Source organism: Gobius niger (genome assembly GCF_951799975.1).
Source record: "Gobius niger genome assembly, chromosome: 12".
Classification (NCBI taxonomy): Eukaryota; Metazoa; Chordata; class Actinopteri; order Gobiiformes; family Gobiidae; genus Gobius; species Gobius niger.
Window position 1 is genome coordinate 16,283,062 of NC_136863.1, and position 17,891 is coordinate 16,300,952.

General features: G+C 40.8%; 1 protein-coding gene across 1 annotated transcript; it reads right to left on the minus strand.

Moving 5' to 3' along the window:
• Nucleotides 1–4,042: 4,042 nt before the first annotated feature.
• st3gal2 (ST3 beta-galactoside alpha-2,3-sialyltransferase 2) lies at nt 4,043–17,879 on the minus strand. The gene is made up of 7 exons (XM_079567256.1): nt 17,441–17,879; nt 11,157–11,216; nt 10,623–10,756; nt 7,976–8,155; nt 7,800–7,845; nt 5,927–6,046; nt 4,043–5,842 (listed from the first exon to the last, which is right to left on the minus strand). The coding sequence occupies exons 1-7, from the start codon at nt 17,780–17,782 to the stop codon at nt 5,669–5,671; spliced, it is 1,056 nt and encodes a 351-aa protein (XP_079423382.1). The 5' UTR covers nt 17,783–17,879; the 3' UTR covers nt 4,043–5,668.
• Between the last annotated feature and the right edge of the window lie 12 nt (nt 17,880–17,891).

Sequence of the window (17,891 nt, forward strand, 5' to 3'; positions counted from 1 at the left end):
GGAATAAAATAAATTCTGCTCAATGGCCTGATTGTTGTTAGCTATTTATTAATCCAGAACAGGGGGACTACCTAGAATTACAGTACAGAGAGTCGTATTGATGAGATAGACACATTGAAAAACATGAAAATTCTATTTCCCAGGAATATAATGAATTGAAAATATATACATTTTAAAGATACAGAGCATTGTTGAAATTCAGTGCATTCAATCTACTCAAGAGGACGGTTACTTAAACTAGTGGCTCCCAAATGCAGCCCTCAGACCAAGTTTTAGTGGCCCTCAGGCTTCTTGTACACATCCTCAGAGATGGTACTTTTACAGCAAGTTTAATGATAAAAACTCAAAAACTAACATTTTACTGTGAGACAGAGTGGCCCCAAGCCTAAATAAAGGTGTATGTTTGCACCAATCTCTGGCCCCTCATCCCATAAACACTTCAATATGCTGCCCCTGAGGAAAAACATTTGTACATCCCTGACTTCAACTATTACCAAGGTAGACAAAGGTTCTGACAAAACTACTCAAAGAACTGACTTAAAGTAGTTATGGTACTCAAATACATGTACTTCAGTAAAACTCACCTCTGATGGTGGTTGATATTTTAAGGTTTTATTAAAGCTTAACCTGATCAAAAACTGTCTTGCATGCATTTACACTGGCTTTGGCGGCGCAGTGTTTTAATGCAGATAACCAAAATGTTGAGTCCAAATAGTAATTTGCATGAAGAATATTGAGTTGATGCCATTATACATTAAAATCAGCACAACGGGCTCATCTTTCATTAAGCTTTATTTTGTACAACAGCATTTATACAAAGAGTCTGGTCACATACCATACAGACATGTCCATGTAGCAAATGCACAAGTTCTGCCTTAGAGCTGTTGAGGTCATCAGCAACTTGCTTTGACACATGGGCTGTAGTGCACCAGTCCAGTGCTTGTTAGTGGTGGTTAAGTGGCATGTTAGAGATTACAGTCCACAGGAGAAGAATGATCTCTCTACACCGGTGGTGAAAGCTACAAACACCGTGTAGAGAGACGGCCACTGTGTTTTTTTGATTTTTTAAACAATATTTATTCCCATTTAACTTAAAAATTTGGTGCTTTCTTTTTCCTCTGAGGGATGCAGTTTCTTTGTTTACATCCAACTGGAGACATTACAAATTTACCACAGCCCATTTTAACTTGACTGACCTTAAAATCGTCGACTCTTAAATCTAAACCGGACAATGTTGCTCCATCTCTTGCACTTAACACGTTTTGGTAACACTTTCAAAGGGAAGAAAAGTGGGACTATAAATACCTTAATAACCTGGATTCATCAGGCAGAATGTAGGGCATGGAGCATTTTGATGTCTTTCTAATATTTCATATCAAAGGAAATGATCTTGACAGCATTGCTTGAATGTCTTTGCTTGGGAGCGTCTATAGCTGCAATGAAACAAAAAGTGAATGCTAGAAAGGATCTAAATTTATACTTGATGGATCCAAGAATATTTAAAAAACGCTTACATCTGATCTTTTGATTTGGGATGTGCACACTTTTTAAATCTATGTAGAGCCCCAAGTTGCTACAGTTCTAGAAAAGGGCGCTGAAATTGAGGGTTCTGTTGAGAATAAAAATGATTAAGTGAATACCGTCTATATCCTCTGACTTCAAAGCTACACAATACACAGTCTTAAGAGTTAGAGTAAATATGAGTAGCCTTAATGACTCTAATGTATATTATTAGTGTCGTATTTCCCACAGATCTGATAAACCACCACATGAATAAAAAAAATCCACAGCCCGGGTCAGCAGTGGGAGAACAGACCTACTTTCGGGTTATTTATTCCTCTCTGGGCTTCCAGATCTGTGTCATCTCCTCGACTGTAGGTGGAAGAATATATTTAGGACTAGGAGGAACTACCCCACTGCCTCCCCTCCATCGGATCCTAATGTTGTGGGACTGCAGCTGCAAGGAGTTGAGAAAATGACTCCCAGTTTAGTGGACACAACCTTTTTTTCCTCAAGTTGCAATTCCTGTGGTAGTGGAATACTTTTTTCCCCCCTCCTTTCGTTTTTGTACAGAGCTACCACTGAGGCCCACAGTTACTTAAACAATGCGTTGAAATGAATTTGGATTTGTTTAGCAGTTCATGATTCAATCTTCCACCCAAAGTGAACGCACCTGGACATGTTTAAAATGTGCAATCATATAAAACATAATGTTGGTAAACCTTATCACAACCTCAATACAGAAGATATGCAATTAGATATTCTTCAAAGACGTCTGCCGCACTGGAGCAACAGCAGAATAACTCAAACAACAGTGGTGCACCAATATATCGGGGGCATCATCACACCCTCTCGATCTGTTAACAGGATATCCCAACAGCATACGTTCAAAAAGAATGCGAGTTTCAAAGCACACAGCTCTAGTATCTTCCGCCCTAAGCGCTCTGCACAGTACAAAACATCGACGAGCCCCCGAGCGGAGCGCTGTGTGTGTGTATTCGTGTGTTTTGCTCAAAAAAGGCACAAGTCTAAGCCAGTTTTTCTGTCGCTTTCTGTCGAATGAAAAGACGGCGCGCGTGTCGATGATGGGGCAAGCTGTAGGCGAGAGATGTCCGGGAGCGGGACAAGGCACAAGAGCGTCAACGTGTGTGTGTGTAATGTGTACGAGACGGAAACAAAAAAAAAACAGTTGACTCTATTTAACAAGATTTCTGAAATGAATGGGCAAAGAAGTGTAATAAAGAACAGAATTGCCGTAACGTCGCAGAGCAGGCACAGTTATTCCCAAAGGCTACAGTAATCTGACTCGGTTGATATAACAGAAGTAGGTTCTGACGATGAGCTACTCGCACACTGTCCTCACACTCTGGTGTCAGTGTCACTTGGATGCAGCAGCTTTTCCCCCCACACACACATCTCACCACCCCCTGTCACAAAACCTTCACCTGTAGCGGATAGCACATGTACTGTTGGCTGTGCGTCAAGGTAACGCGTACTGAAATAACCCAGAGTCGCTGCAGAAGGTACTGAGGCTCGTCAAGACGCTTTCTTGCAAAGTGAGGCAGTCAGTAAAATCTAGTGACATGGAGGTGGAGGTGGGGAATAGGGCTGCACAATATATTGCCAAATTATGGTTATATAATAAATAATTAAAAAAACTCTAAACAGTCATGATTTTTATAATGTAGTTATGTTTAAGCCTTGATTTACTTGTTGTGGGGGAATAACCCCTGATCCTTCAAAAAATAATGTTGTTGTTAGTCTACTATTCTGACAAAATCTAGGATTAAAGGGATATTCAGGATTTTTTTACATACGGCCTCATTTCCTAGTTATCCAGAGTGTTGTTGATTTCTGGAGGTTTTAATTTTTTCTGAATTCATGCAGTCCTTGTATTTGAAGAGTTTAGTGATGCTAGGCTAGTGCTAGGCTAGTGCATGTCTATGGTAACTAGTAGCCTGCATTAAAAACAGTCTGACCCAAGCACAGTTAACCTGAGGAAAATCACTTATAACACCAGACTGCCGATATAAGTGTCTGTGTTGACTGAATGCTTTTGAATTGTAACCATTTTGCATTTTAAAGCACTTGTATTTGAGCAGCATCAGCTTTCTGGTTGTAAGCAACGCAGTGGCAGAGTGATCTGCTAGGTTGCAGGATCTACAGTAGATTGTTTTCCTGTGGCCGGCTTTACTACACGTGGAATTCACAAAGGAGCTTTCTACAAGTCAGATATGGTAGCGTTTGAAGGACTACCCAATGATTTTGAAGAGGTTTTTAATACAGGCTACTAGTTACCATAGACATGCGCTAGCCTAGCACAAGCCTAGCACCACTAAACTCTTCAAATATAACGACTGCATGAATAAAAATTAAAAAAAATCTCCAGAAATCAAACAAATCCTGAAATATCCCTTTAATATAGTTGTTAACCTTATAGAATATTTGCACAAGTTATATACTAGGATTTTCAACGAACAGTGTTTTTTGTCTGCAACACACCTTCTGACTGACTGGGTCGGGCCAATGGTACCTAAAGATGAAGCAATTATGCTCGAAGGCTGACATAATGTAAGTGCCATTTTGAGAAAGAAAAAAAACATCCTTGTTTAAACAATGTAACCGAGTAAAGTGTCTTCCACATCCAAAAAGGTTTGCAGTTTACATAATGCAATTAAAAAAAGTGTAAAGTAGAAAAATATGAGGTTTAAACCTTGATACAATTGCACACAATCTTAAATATTACAGAGTGCACCCTCAAGGATTAAGACATTTCACCACTGCGATTATAAAACAGTGATTTAAAACGTATGATATGACACTTATCTCCTAACGTTTATTCCCCCCTCTGCTTTTGTTCACTCTGGCAGCACATTTAGCTACCACCTAATGCTGATGCTTGTGAAATTATAAATGAGTGAATATGCTTATGGCATCTGTGGGGGAAATAAACCCAGGACAATGTTATCAATCTGTGTGAGCGGTAAACAAAACACAATTTATGAAACTAATCGTCCGTAGTCAGCGGGGATAAGTGCCATTACTGAAGGTAGTGCAGTTCAAGTGTTGAGTGGTGAAAAGCTAAGGCGCTAAGTGGCTTCGGCGCAGTGGTTTGTCAAGTTCTACCACACACACCGAGAAGTCCCTCCAATCTCCGTTCATAAAAAAAGAAGAAAAAAAAGAAAAAGTGGTGAATCCAAAAACTGAAGCAAACATATTATTATTTCTTATGATGGGTAAATACATTGTCACTCGCCATCTCTGTCCTTGCAAACAAGACCCTCACGCCGCAATGACATGAGCTTCCAAGAAAGTACTGCCCATCCCTCTCACGGCCCAAACCCTAAAGTCCTAAGAGGAGGCAGTCTTTTGGTCAAAACCCTCCGCCATAGACGTTGCCAAGGATGTGGTCTCTGACTTCTCCGTAACTGCTCATGCTAGTCTAGTTGTTTATGAGTCACGACGGCCTGGAGGACTTTTGAGCCATGGCGCTTTAGTTGGCTGGGCAAGCTCGATTCTATCTCAGGGCATGACAAGGCCCAGTCAGATGTGATGTTAGCGCACAGTGATTGGCTCTGGCTCGACACCAGACAAACCCTCCCACATCTTAAAAGTACAAGTCCATCAAAGCCGCATCTCTGATAACAGGAGTCCAATGTTGTGACAGTCGCAATCTCGGCTTCGATGCAGCAATGCCGAAATCCCTAAAGACTCAAGCAGGCCGATATGTGCGCGGCTGGTATCTGAGGGTTTGCGCGATGCACGGCTCGCAGAAGTGGTAATGATGGAGTTGCTGTTTTCTCAGTACCAGGCATATTGTTAATGGACAGCGGATTAGGCTTCCGTCGTGAACACTTCCTTGCAACTGGATTAAGCCTAGAACAGGGGCTTTGCTTGTGGGAGCTGGTTAGAGCGTTTTCACTCTTATCCCACTCGCATTTGCAAGGGAGAAGAGAAAAAAAAAAGCTATGGGCCAATTGTCCTGTCACAAGCCATTAGCCACAGTTGAACCTAGCTGGACCAGTGTAATAGCAGGTCCATTGTCATTGTTTAGTAAATGCTGCGATACGAACGGAATGACTCTCTCGACATCCATTTCCCCCACGGTTTTAGATGGAAACGAATCCATCTCTCTCCTGCGGATGAAGGTTGTGACGCGATATGTCAATTATTTGCCAGGGTGAACAGTGATTTTGCCCGCTTTGGCGAGTCTTTGAATAATCTGGGCCTCGTAGTCAGCGTCATGCACGCCGGTCTTCCTGAACTCCCCAGAGTAGCGGTTCTGTTCCCAGTAGTGGTGCCAGTTTCCCCGGCTGTCTGCCCCAAATCCAAACACATTCACCTGCGAAAGAGTGGGAAAAAAAAGAAGGTGTGAAAATGTGCAGTTGCAAAGAAAAAAAATGCAGAGGATGAGGAAGGTTCAGACCTCATCACAGACGTGTAAGGCAAAGAAGAGAACCAGCATCCCAGTGGATGGATAGCGGCCATGATGTTTAGTCCAGTGGTCATGGATGTATTTGAAGAACGCCGGGTTGAATATCTGGACCTATAGAAATGTAAATGAAACTGAATAAATAATTACAATCAAATACAAATGTTAAATATTTTCTTAAAACGTTAGAAATGTTGTAATTCATTTAAAATAATTAGCAATAATTCAATTAATTTTTTTTGTCATTAGTTTGGTACAATAGTTATAGAAGAGGATTATTTTTTAAGTACTGAGAAAAATAGTTGGAATTCTGAAATTAAGGTACCATTTTTTATGACTTTTTCCTCCAAACTTACAAAAATGCAACTGATCCTCCTCTTAAGTACGTGCGTAGAAGAGTCTCCATAGTGCCGGTAAATAAATGGTAAATGGTCACATTTATGTAGCACCTTTCTACCTGCTTCATTTATTTATTTATTGGTTTATTTGGTCGGGACAGTGCATGTTAATGAACCTACATGGGTCTCATGCATGTAAACAAGCCACACCGGATTATTATTATATATCCATCTGTCGTCCCCCATGCGCACTCTCAAACACACTCTCATTCATCCTGGCCTATTGTATTGTTTTTCCCGAAGGAAACCTACATAGACATGGGGAGAACATGCAAACTCTCCACAGAAAGGCCCCGTCCAGGTGGGAATCAAACCCGGGACCCTCGAGCTGTGAAGCACGAGCACTCACCGCTGTACAACCGTGCCGGCCAATAACTGTAGGCACTCAAAGCGCTTTGCATCAAGGAACCAGTCACCCATTCACCCTCTCATTCATACACCAGTGCACTCAGACACTGGAGGCAACACAACAGTGTGCACCAGTGGGATTCGGACCGCCAACCCTCCGGTCACAAGATGACCTGCTCTACCATAACATGTTATCAGAAATGATTCAATATAATACATCAATAGAGGTATTTAGTGTGGATTTGCACTAAATACCTTCCACAACTCGACTTTTGACCCACTGCTTTTCTTGTAAAAAACATTATCTCAGAACATCGGTAACTGAAATTGGGTTGTAGAAGTGATAACCAAGCAACTTCCCAGTCCAAACTGTTGAGACCTCCCGAGACAAACACAGAGAAAGCAACTTTATCTTAATCTCCAGCTGAAAAAACAACAAACAAAAGGCCAAAAACTGTTTTACACCTAACCAGAATATATAATATGGCACCATTTTTCCAGGCAAAGTGAAGATATTTATATATTGAGAATAAGCCTTCATTGAGTGAAAAATATATTTCATAATTAATGTTTATTAATAAGACAGTAATAACATTAAGAAAAGAAAAATCAAGAGTAAATGTAATATTTGCTTGAGAAAGTTAAAATCCATTGTAGTGAAAGTGAAAGTGTGAAAGTGGAGTGATCACTTAACAAGATGGAAAATGTTGCCATAGTACCATTTTACCATAGAAACCAAAATACATCTACATTTAGGTATTATATGTGTTAATTTTCTCTTCCAACCACGGGTGTGGCTGTGTTAAATGTGTAAGTATTTATTAGTAATTATAATTACTGCAGAAGATTATTCTATTCAAGCTGAACAAAGCGCTACATCCGAGAAGCAAGTCTTACAGTCTTACAACACTCATAAACTGCAACACAAGATATCCGTACATTCTTGGGACGGCAGGGATTAGTCCGAGTTTATTTATTTTCACAGATTAAAGAGTAAGCATAGGATTATCAAAAACTAAAGGATGGTCTATAATCTAACTGTAATCCCTCATCAACAATGGGCAGGGGATAATATAATTGCGCTAAAGCAGTTTTAGTGAGTGTGTGTGTGAAGGACACACCTTGTCTTTATCCACGCGAAGAAACTGCTTCACCGGAGCGTAAGTACTGAGGGCACAGAGTCACAAACTGATTAAACACAATCCCCACTTCATGTGATTGCCGCAGAAAATCATCTTTTCAGTATGACAAGGGCTTGACATTTGAACTATACGGCGTGTGGGGTCTGTTCTCTTACAATCTAATCTGGCCGGTCGAGAGTGCGCTGGTGATCCAAACCAGGTCTAGCGTCTTGAAGGGGACCAGGACAAAGCTGACGTTGGCCGCGAGGTTCTTGGCGCTCTCCGGATACATGAAGTGGTGGGTAGTGTGGCTTCCCACGTCTTCCTCGTAGCCCACTGTAGGAGCCAGGTTAATCCTGAACACAGACAGGCCTCATGAGCAAGGAGAGAAAGTCAGGCATACAGATTTCCTAAGGTTTTTGTGGTCCACTGCAGGGTTTACAAGTTTCCATTTAGAAATACTGCGGGCTGATAACCTTTGGCAGAAACACAATGCTGAGAGTTAAAAGGGATATTTCACGATTTTTGACATACATTTCCTAGTTATCCTAGTGTTTTTGATTTCCTGAGATTTTTTTTGTTTTTTTCTAATTCATGCAGTCGTTATATTTGAAGAGTTTAGTGGTGCTAGGCTAGTGCTAGGCTAGCTTTGGTAACTAGAAGCCTGCATTAAAAACCTCTTCCTGGTTGTCAGCTAGGCAGCGACGGAGTGATCTGCTAGGTTACCGGATCTTCAGTAGATTGTTTACCTACCCAATGATTTTGAAGGAAGCTGATGCTCAAATATAAGTTCTTTTAAATGCAAACTGGTTATATTTCAAAAAGTATTCAATCAACACAGACATTTATATCTGTAGTCTGGTGCTATAAGTGATTTGCCTCAGGTGCACTGTGCTTGGGTCAGACTGTTTTTAATGCAGGCTACTAGCATAGACTATTACTACCATAGACATGCGCTAGCACTAGCCTAGCACCACTAAACTCTTCAAATATAAGGACTGCATGAATTCAAAAATATATATATATATCTCCAGAAATCAACAACACTCTGGGAAATAAGGCCCTTTGTCAGAAATCCTGAAATATCCCTTTAAACGGGGTGGCTAAAAGGTCAGTCACTTCCACTGTCATTCAGGTATTTTGTCATCGTAAATGAACAGGTGGGTGTGTTTACTGTAGGAGTGAATCAGTGTCTGGGCTGTGAGTGTATCTGAAGCAAGTGGTTTCTCCATATGTTGCTAAAGACAGACGCAAGCTGAGAGACGCGAGCCAAAGGGCGGACAGGCAGGAGGCTCAGACTGCAGTGATTTAAAACACAAATGAGAATCAATGTGTGGAAATTCTGGCGATAAAGTGTATTCGTAGAAGCTGTTGTCTGCCCACTCAGGTCTGGGAAGTACAGCAGTGATGATAATGCAAATCATTTATCGACCCCCCCAAAAAATGCTGGGTCTAAAAGAAAGAGTCTGAGGGTCTGAAAGGGTGTAAAAAAGTGTAGTTGCAGGTGTTTTGGCCATCATATAGATGTGCCAGCTTTATAAAGGACATACTAGTTTCATAAATTGGGGAAAATTACCGCAAAAGAGAAGCTGTACACCTTTATTACACCTCGTACCCCTTTGTTACACAGGTGTCGTAGCATGCTATGTTTTTTTTACTCCTTAATTGTCCGTGAGAGTAAATACCACGCCGACAGCAAAGACAAAGGTAGACAGGGATATTGTAAATCCAGTTACACAATGGAGATCATTTTTTTAAATCAAACTTGGCTGTAAATATTGTTTAAGTGCCGCTAGCCCACAGAGCTTTGCCCGTTAGCCTGTTAGCTTCTTTTTCGTGATTCCATTAGGGTGTATTGGTAACTCCTACCCAGTGGCAGGGAAGTTGCAATTGTGGTTTTCTGGCCAGAGACACCAGGGGAGATGAACCACCCCCCAATCATCCCACTAACACTTACCCCCAGAGGGACTACGGAAAGGATTTATTAAGGTAAACAAGTTACTTAGTTCTGCTTTAATGTGTAATTACTTTCTTGTTACCTGTACCTACACATGGAACTTTACGGGCTGTAATCTAAAGTGTTACTGTATAATATTATTCCGAAATAAAATAAAAAAAATCCTCAGTGCAGTGCACGGCTGGGTGACCCTATAGAAATATAGCTGTATGTCACGCCAAGTGACGACAATTAGGCTCTGTGATTCATCTCTGCAGCAGCACAAGGAGACAAAAGGATTTATGTGGCCTGCTGTGAGAGTGTGTATGAGGGACTATAGGCTCCGGCTTCAGAGGACATAAACCTCTTTGTGCTGATGCTGCAGGAGTCAGGTGGCGACTCTTTTAACCAATAACAGAACGTTAAGGGAAAAGAATTACACAGCCAGATCAAATATAGAGTTGGGCACATGTATGAATCGATGGCTTGCTCTAATATTCACCAAAAACTAAACTCATCCAGCATTGATTTTCAATGTAATAACAATGGAAGTTTGAAAAGGTGTTTTGGGGGATTTTTTGAAGGTGAAGAGTATGGAGGAGTCTCAGAAATGTTTGGGCAGTCTTCCCAGTCTCATCGATCTATCTTGACCAGTGGTAGGCTCGTAGGCCAGGATCCAAAGGTGGGTTGCAGGATCAATATCAGTGGCATATGAGTCTTGTCTGCTGATAAATTAGTTCAATCTACAGATGTTTTTTTTCATTATAGGTTGAAATTGATATCTGTAGTTGGGGTCCTAAGCCACGCCAATTGAGAGCCACTAGACTTTTTAATTGCCTTTACCGTGTTTACACTCAATTCTTATTATGGTGTCAACTCTCTCCCACCTCATGATGTGGTTGTGACCATCAATAGTGGCCCCGTAACCGGCTCCGCGCAGGTTTCCCGAGTTTCCCACAACCGCACAGCGCAGGCAGCGGCCAGGATCCCACGACCCATACGGAGATCGGCCGGGAATCACCTACGGCAGCACAGCAGGCAGACAAGATAAAAGAGCATATTGTGAGAGATGAAATGAGACACTTGCCCTGAAATAGCTGTGGGAGAACATGGGATTTCTGGGAGCTAAACCCTGTTCGGTAAAATCTGTGATGCTAGGGTGAATTGTACATGAAAAATGCATTACTCCCGGTGTACCCCGGAGAGCTAGAAGATGAATAAGTTCTAACTTATGGAAAGTTGGAGCAGGAAGAGAAAACATTAAAAAGGAACGAGGCCCGGTTACTGATGAAGCCCTAATGTCTATTAAAGATAATCCGCTCCTTTAGCCTTTGCCTGAGAGTGTCAGGTAATGAGCACAGAGCGGAGAGAAGATTTGAGAGCACCACAGGAAGATAAGGTGTATTAATAATAAAAAATACCTGGAAGAGCCTCAGAAGCACCTGCTGGATACTGTGTGGTTTGAACTGCGGCTGCAACATCTACAGAGGAACACAGAGTAAGATCTTTATATAAAGGAATACATTTAGCTGACTGAAGTGATACATTTACATGTGTAACCATTACTTTAAAGATGAAACACTCATGCCACTCATGATCTCACAGGCACCATCACTAGCGTGGTGAGAAACATCGCTCCATTTGATCGTAAGTGGTTCAGGAAGTGGTTATACTTCCCCACTTTTTTATCAATTCTATATCATTATGTAATTAGTCTCATATTGAAAAAGTTAAATTTTTTGTTCTTTATTTCATACAGTTTCTGTATCACGGGCAACAAATGGAAATTAAAATAAATGTCATGCTTTGAAGTTAATTTTTCTATTTACAGTATTTTAATGTTGCGCAATTGATGCTGATTTTGTACTAATAGAAAAGAAAGTATATGATTGAAGTATCAGATGGCCACATAATATGAAGTCATCTGTAAACTTCTAGCTTCTAACAGCTATGGCAACTAAAAAAAGGCTTGCGTCTTCCCCCTAAATATAAACCTGCTGTAATTAAATAGAAAAGGTATCACTACAGAAGTGATACTTTTGATTTGAAAGGGTTAAAGGGTGCAAACACTTTTGACTTGTTTTTCTTCTTTTACCGTCTTTTCACAGACTGTTTACAAAAGCAATGCCCCTTTATTTACTCAAACAGATGCTGCACTGGAGTGTTTTGCGAGTTTCAACACACAGCCTTCCAATTCCCTGTCACTCACAAAAACAAGGCTTCATCCAAAAGGGATAAAGAAAAGTGACAGCAATGACAGCAGTCTTGTCCTCTCAGAAACACCAGAATATACAGAGACCGTGCTGATGCCTGAGCAAAATGCAAAGAGTCAGTGTAACAAGATCTGAAGCTAATGGGATGTTACAGAGGTGAGGTCAATTAAAAACTACAATCCCTATCTAACTTCCTGTGAAAATTATGCCCAGTAAACAGAACAGAGTACAACCTTTACTTGAAAAAAACAACAACAACTAAAACATGGCTTATTACTGTGAACGGGCTCACCTCTCCCCACATTCGACTAATAACTTGGCTGGGAGCGGGACATCACAAGCTCCTCTCCATGGAGACAACAACATCTGCAGTGTGGCTTTAAATTATGCAAGAGATTTTTCTTTCTTTATTTCCCGGTATGAATAATTTTATGTTCAGTTTAGGCATAATGAATATTTTTCAGCTGGCATTACGTTTCAAACAAGATCCTTATGTTAATTCTATCATCCTATCATGTTCCTATAATTCTGCATTTTGTTTTCCCCATGAACAACTACTGCAATTCACTTCCGTCCACTGCCTCAACAAAGATGCAAAATCATGTCACATTAGTACGTAAAACACCTGTTAAACATGATTTTTATGAATATGACTTTTATAAATATGACTTTTTAAGATCACATAATCACATTAATAAAATGTTGTTTGTTTCTTGTACAAACAATGGCACCTTGATACAACTTGATGAAGATCTTATCTGAACATGATGCCAGAGGAAATATATTCAAACACGATTGAGCTGTCGTACAACATGTTCAGTTCAGTCATAGCTGAATCAACATTGAAATGCATTGAAAAGTTTCATTGCTGCGGCTTCTGCTGCTCATTCAGCCACAAGAGGTTCAGCCACATTTATTGTGCTCGTCCAACTTCTCTGGTAAATAGATTTGAATACAAACGCTTTGTAATACATTTGCAATATGCCTCCAACATGCCAAGGCTTTTGCTGTACATTGTGAGACACTGTGGAGGCGTGTTCCCCTTCTCGAACGAAAATACACTCCTATTGTTTTGGGATTGAACACGCCAAGTAACAATTTTCTCCTATTTTGGATTTCGGCTTTGACTTGCCTCATAAACTGAAATGATGAAATTCCCTCTCTGGCATTGGACCTCGCAATCTGACCACATGAGCAAGGCTTCGCCCATGCATGTAAATACACAACACCTGCATTCCCACACAAACCATTCACAGCAAATCAAAATCACAAAACTGGCAGATGCAACATAAGCCTTTTTTGGTCACTCCCTTTCTCTCCCACACAACCGGCTTTTGTCACCGTTTCCTTTCCCCCACCATTGGCCTTAATTCTTCATGCCCAAACACACACACACACACACACATTTGCTGTAAGCTTATTTTTATTCACATGCCATTCTTTCCCTCGTGAGTCGTGTGTTCTTCCTCTCTCTCTCTCTGCTCGTCATGCTGTCTCCTCCTCGTCTAATCTTGATCTTCTGAGCCTTGCCTCATGCACCAGCCAACCTTTTTTCCAACTTTTTCAAAACATTTTCTCCTCTGATTCGAGTTGGCATTTTACGTTTTCTTCCTGCTCTGCTTGTGAGTCTGGCTTTCAGTGCTTGGCAGGGGACAGACTTGGCTCGCCCCGCGGCCGTTGTTGGGACGGCTGCTAATATTTGGCAGATGTACTTTGGAAGCAGTGCCAAAAAGTATCTTTGCTTTATTCCCTAAAGAGCCGACTATACAACCATAAGATACCTGGCCCCTGTCCTTGATGCTTAAGCAGAACCTTTCTTGTTCATGTCAAGGGCAAAAAGATTTAGATTAGCTTGGTTACACAGTGTCATTGTCATAATGGGGAAAGTAATGAAAATATTATGAAAAGATGAAGGATAGACTACACCTAATAGGAGTACAAATGTCTTTCCTTGTGTAAGCTTTTTTTTTTATTGACATACTGCCAATAAAGTAAAATTCATTAATTTAAAAGGTTGAGAGACATTGATTTCCTCCACCTTGGTTGCCATTTTTATAGCAGTATACAAAAGTTGAGGCACCCCTCGTCATCAAAAGAAAATCAAGCGTCTGAATTTAGACTGACGTGTTGTAGGGGACTTTGCAAAGGTCTGTTTGGAGAAGAAAAGGCACAGAATTTCATACAAAGAAGACATTCAAAATCAAACATCCCTCAAAACGAGAACTGAAAAGCATTTACGAGCTGTTATACTGTACTTGCTAAAGGCGGGGCTATGAGGTTTTAACTATAGGCTGACCAAACTTGTGCAGTTGTGCCTTTTCTCTCCTTTTGAAAATGTAAAAGATGAAAATAAGACTGGATATTGCTTGAAATGTAAAGGAATATCTTATCAGTACCTCCATGTCTTCTGGGGATCATTTCATCTTCCCCTTGTTCACATTGACAGACATATTGAGGGAGGGGAGGGGGCAAACTTTTGCATACCAATGTAAGATATGTTTTTCCACTGGAACAATTTCCTCCTTGCACACTGTAACATCTGGTAATCGACAAGATCTTAATATGTCGTCCAAGCTTCGCCGTTAATCTCCTTGTTTATAAGACTAACATAGCATAAAGATCGTCAGGACAGGCTGAAGTGGAAATAGGAAACTTATCAAAATGTTAACAGCAGTCAAAAGACAAAATACGTGTCAAAAATATAAAAGGAAATTGCAGAGTGAGGAATAATGTGCTTATGGTTTGAAAATATCTTATAAAGGTGGTAATACTAGAATCAGTCTGAAGCTACAAAACAGGAGAAATTAACTCTGTTTTCTATTGTGAACTTAAGTTAGGCTGTGAATTTAATCACAATTTTATTGTAACAAATAAACTGCTGTCACGGGGCTTTTTATTATCAGGTCTACAGTCAATTCTGTGGCAGTAACAGCATGTGGTTTAGAGTTTAGAATTTCTCTGACTTAAATTGCACTAAAGCAGAAAGTAATCTTATTGTCAATGTTCATAAACCATGTTAGTAAAAGCTCTATCTGTGTTTGGTATGCAGTGAAAACATACTACTGATCATATAAATTCGATAAAATAGAATAAAATAAAAAAGTGTATTAGAAGGTTAAAAGTTATCTCTGGTATCCTTACTATACTTGTTAGCCATAAAGCATTATAAAGACTAAAAATAACTCCTGCTCTACCAACAATCCTCTGTCATAAAACTATGTTTTCTCCCTGCTAATATGCCATTGCCCTTTGCACCGAAAGATCAAAAACCATTAGGGCTCAGATACGTATAAAGTGTTTCTGCTCTGTCTGCGTTCTGGGAAATCCAGATTAATGTTCCATCTTGGCATATAGACTGTGTTTTTTTAATCTAGAATGTACTAGTCTCTTTAAGATTAACAAAGCTTTTCTTGAAACTGATCCTTATATTGGGACAGCACATAATTTACCTTGGATGCACCTTCCCGAGGTGTCTGTGGAGGCATTTAGGGAATAACCAAAGCATTCTGTTTCCATAAATTTAAACCCTGTCTGGCTGTGCACTTTGCTTGAATCGCTCTTATGGAAAGGAACACTGGACCATGAATTATTGGGCAATAAACGCAGTGAGTGCTGCAGTTCACTGATCAGGGGACAGGATTCTATTTCTGTTATTTCTTATTAAACTCTGGCTTTACTAAACAAGCAATTTTGCTGAAAGTGATAATTTCACCAAATCATGCAATGAGGACAGTTTTTGCAACAATACTTTTATAAATTTGGACAGGCACCAATAACCCTAAAGAACAAGTGACAATAGTGTATATCAAAGAAACAGTGTTTTACTAATGGAAAATCAGGTCCTTTTTTTTTTTTAATAGGATTTTTTGCCTCGAGATATTAAAGGCGCATTTTGTGCGGAAAAAAAAGTTGATATTTGTGCATGTTTAACCTTGTAGGGCGCACCACGATCAATTATTTTGTAGGTTTTCTGGTGTGAAGGTCCATCAGCAGTGAAAACCCTCCAAACAGTTGATCCTGGAGCGTCCTACAGACCACTGTGATGGAAAGGAAAGGCACCATGCTGACCACTCATACAGCCGCTGGGTCACTACAAGGTCAAACACGCACAAACATCAACTCATGCTTTTTAAATAAAAAGTTGCATAATGCACCTTTAATGACAGAACAGTTCAGAATGAAAAGGGGTGAAGTGCGGGGTAACAACTTCAAACAATCCATCAGACTGGGACTGGTGTGCTCCCTGTATGTGGCAGCAGCCTTATTCACTACAAGACCACCAGCTACCAAAATAAAATCTGTTGTCTAATATGAGGAACTGAAAACTAATTCCACTGAATTAACAGACTTCTGCTAAAACGTTCAATATAAAGAAGCTGATCAACAATTCCCACTGAGCATGTCCAGATTTGTCTTAACCTCTATCCACACGCTCACTCCTTTTTTGTTTATTCTTTGCTGTTTGCATTTTCCAGCCTGACCTTTAGTTCTCTTGTCCCTGGTCTCTCTCTCTTTCTTCAGGTTCATCACCTCGCTGTTGCAGTGTGACCTAATGACTTGGCAGCTGTTGGACTTGGGTTTGCACTTTTTCTTCCATTTCGTATAGAGCGAGGCTGTGGCTCTGAAACAGGACTTTAGACATGCCAATGAGGGACGCCGCTCTGGGCAGGTTAGTGGAAAAAACTGCGTCACAAAGTTACTTTAAAAACTTTTGTAAAAATCTAACAAAAGACAACACAGGCTGCATGTGAAGTTTTCCGTAGCTTCTCTTCTACTCTTATTGAACACAGTCATTTATGTGCTTGAGATGTGCAGTAATTCATTAAAGCTTTAAGGAAATAGAGTTTTCAGAGCTGTAATGCTCCTAACTGGCAGAGATATATGGGGGCATGTAGTAGTCCTTGTATGAGGGGATTGGTTGGCTCACAGCTGAGGGTAAAGAGGATGAAGAGAGATCTGTAATTGTGATGCATTACTTGCTGACATTTTTAACTTTTATCATACACACCAGTCATAAAAACGTCTCAGAAATGTACTTTTGCAAGCACATTTCCTTTTTTTTTTTTTATTTAAATCTCAAACATAATGTATCTGTAAGTTCCCAGTGATAAGGTCTTGTTGAAACCCTATAGAACTTAATCTTACTATTAAGTAACCACTAAAGAGCTTTTCTTTAGGTGCATGTTTTGTCCAGCTGGTAAAGCTCTACACTATTTCTTCTGCTGTTTAACTGTGCAAGGGCAACTGGCTCAGGCTCATTAAACGCTGGCTTCATTGAAACATTGGCTAATAGCAATAGGACACTAAAGCACTAAAAGCAATTAACAGCCCATTTTATTCACTGCAAAATAAAGAAAAGTACACTCAAGTCTACACAGAGTATGGCCCTGGAAGAACACTGTCTCACCTCATCTTCATCAACTTCAACTCCACAAAAATAAGATTAAAGGACTTATGCTTTAGACTAGATGGTAGAAGAATGTCCTACTTACCACCCACCAGTAGTACACATCAGAGGGCAGCTCGATATTGTCTCGGGTCCACACGGGGGAGATGTCCGGATCATAGTTCTCATCGAACCACTCTGACACCCCAGGGTCGCCGACACAGCGGGAGCAGGCGCAGGTCTTCTGCTGAGGCAGGTCAGGGGGGGACAGCCGATGGGCACCCACATAGTTTGGCACCAGCTTCACTCGCCTGGACTCCTCCCAGCTGGGGGGCTCCAGGTAGTTGAAGCCCACCCCCCCGCGGAGAGACATGGAGAAGAAGAGTGAGGTGAGGAAGACGAGCACCAAAGTGCCCAGGAGCATCCACAGTCTGCGGGAACACCTCATCCTGCTGCCCTTGTCCAGTTCACCTCCACCCCCCGGCCCTCCTCCTGCGGCGGCCCACGGCCTCAGCTCGGACAGTCTTCCGTGGGCCCCTCTGGACAGTCCCCCGCCC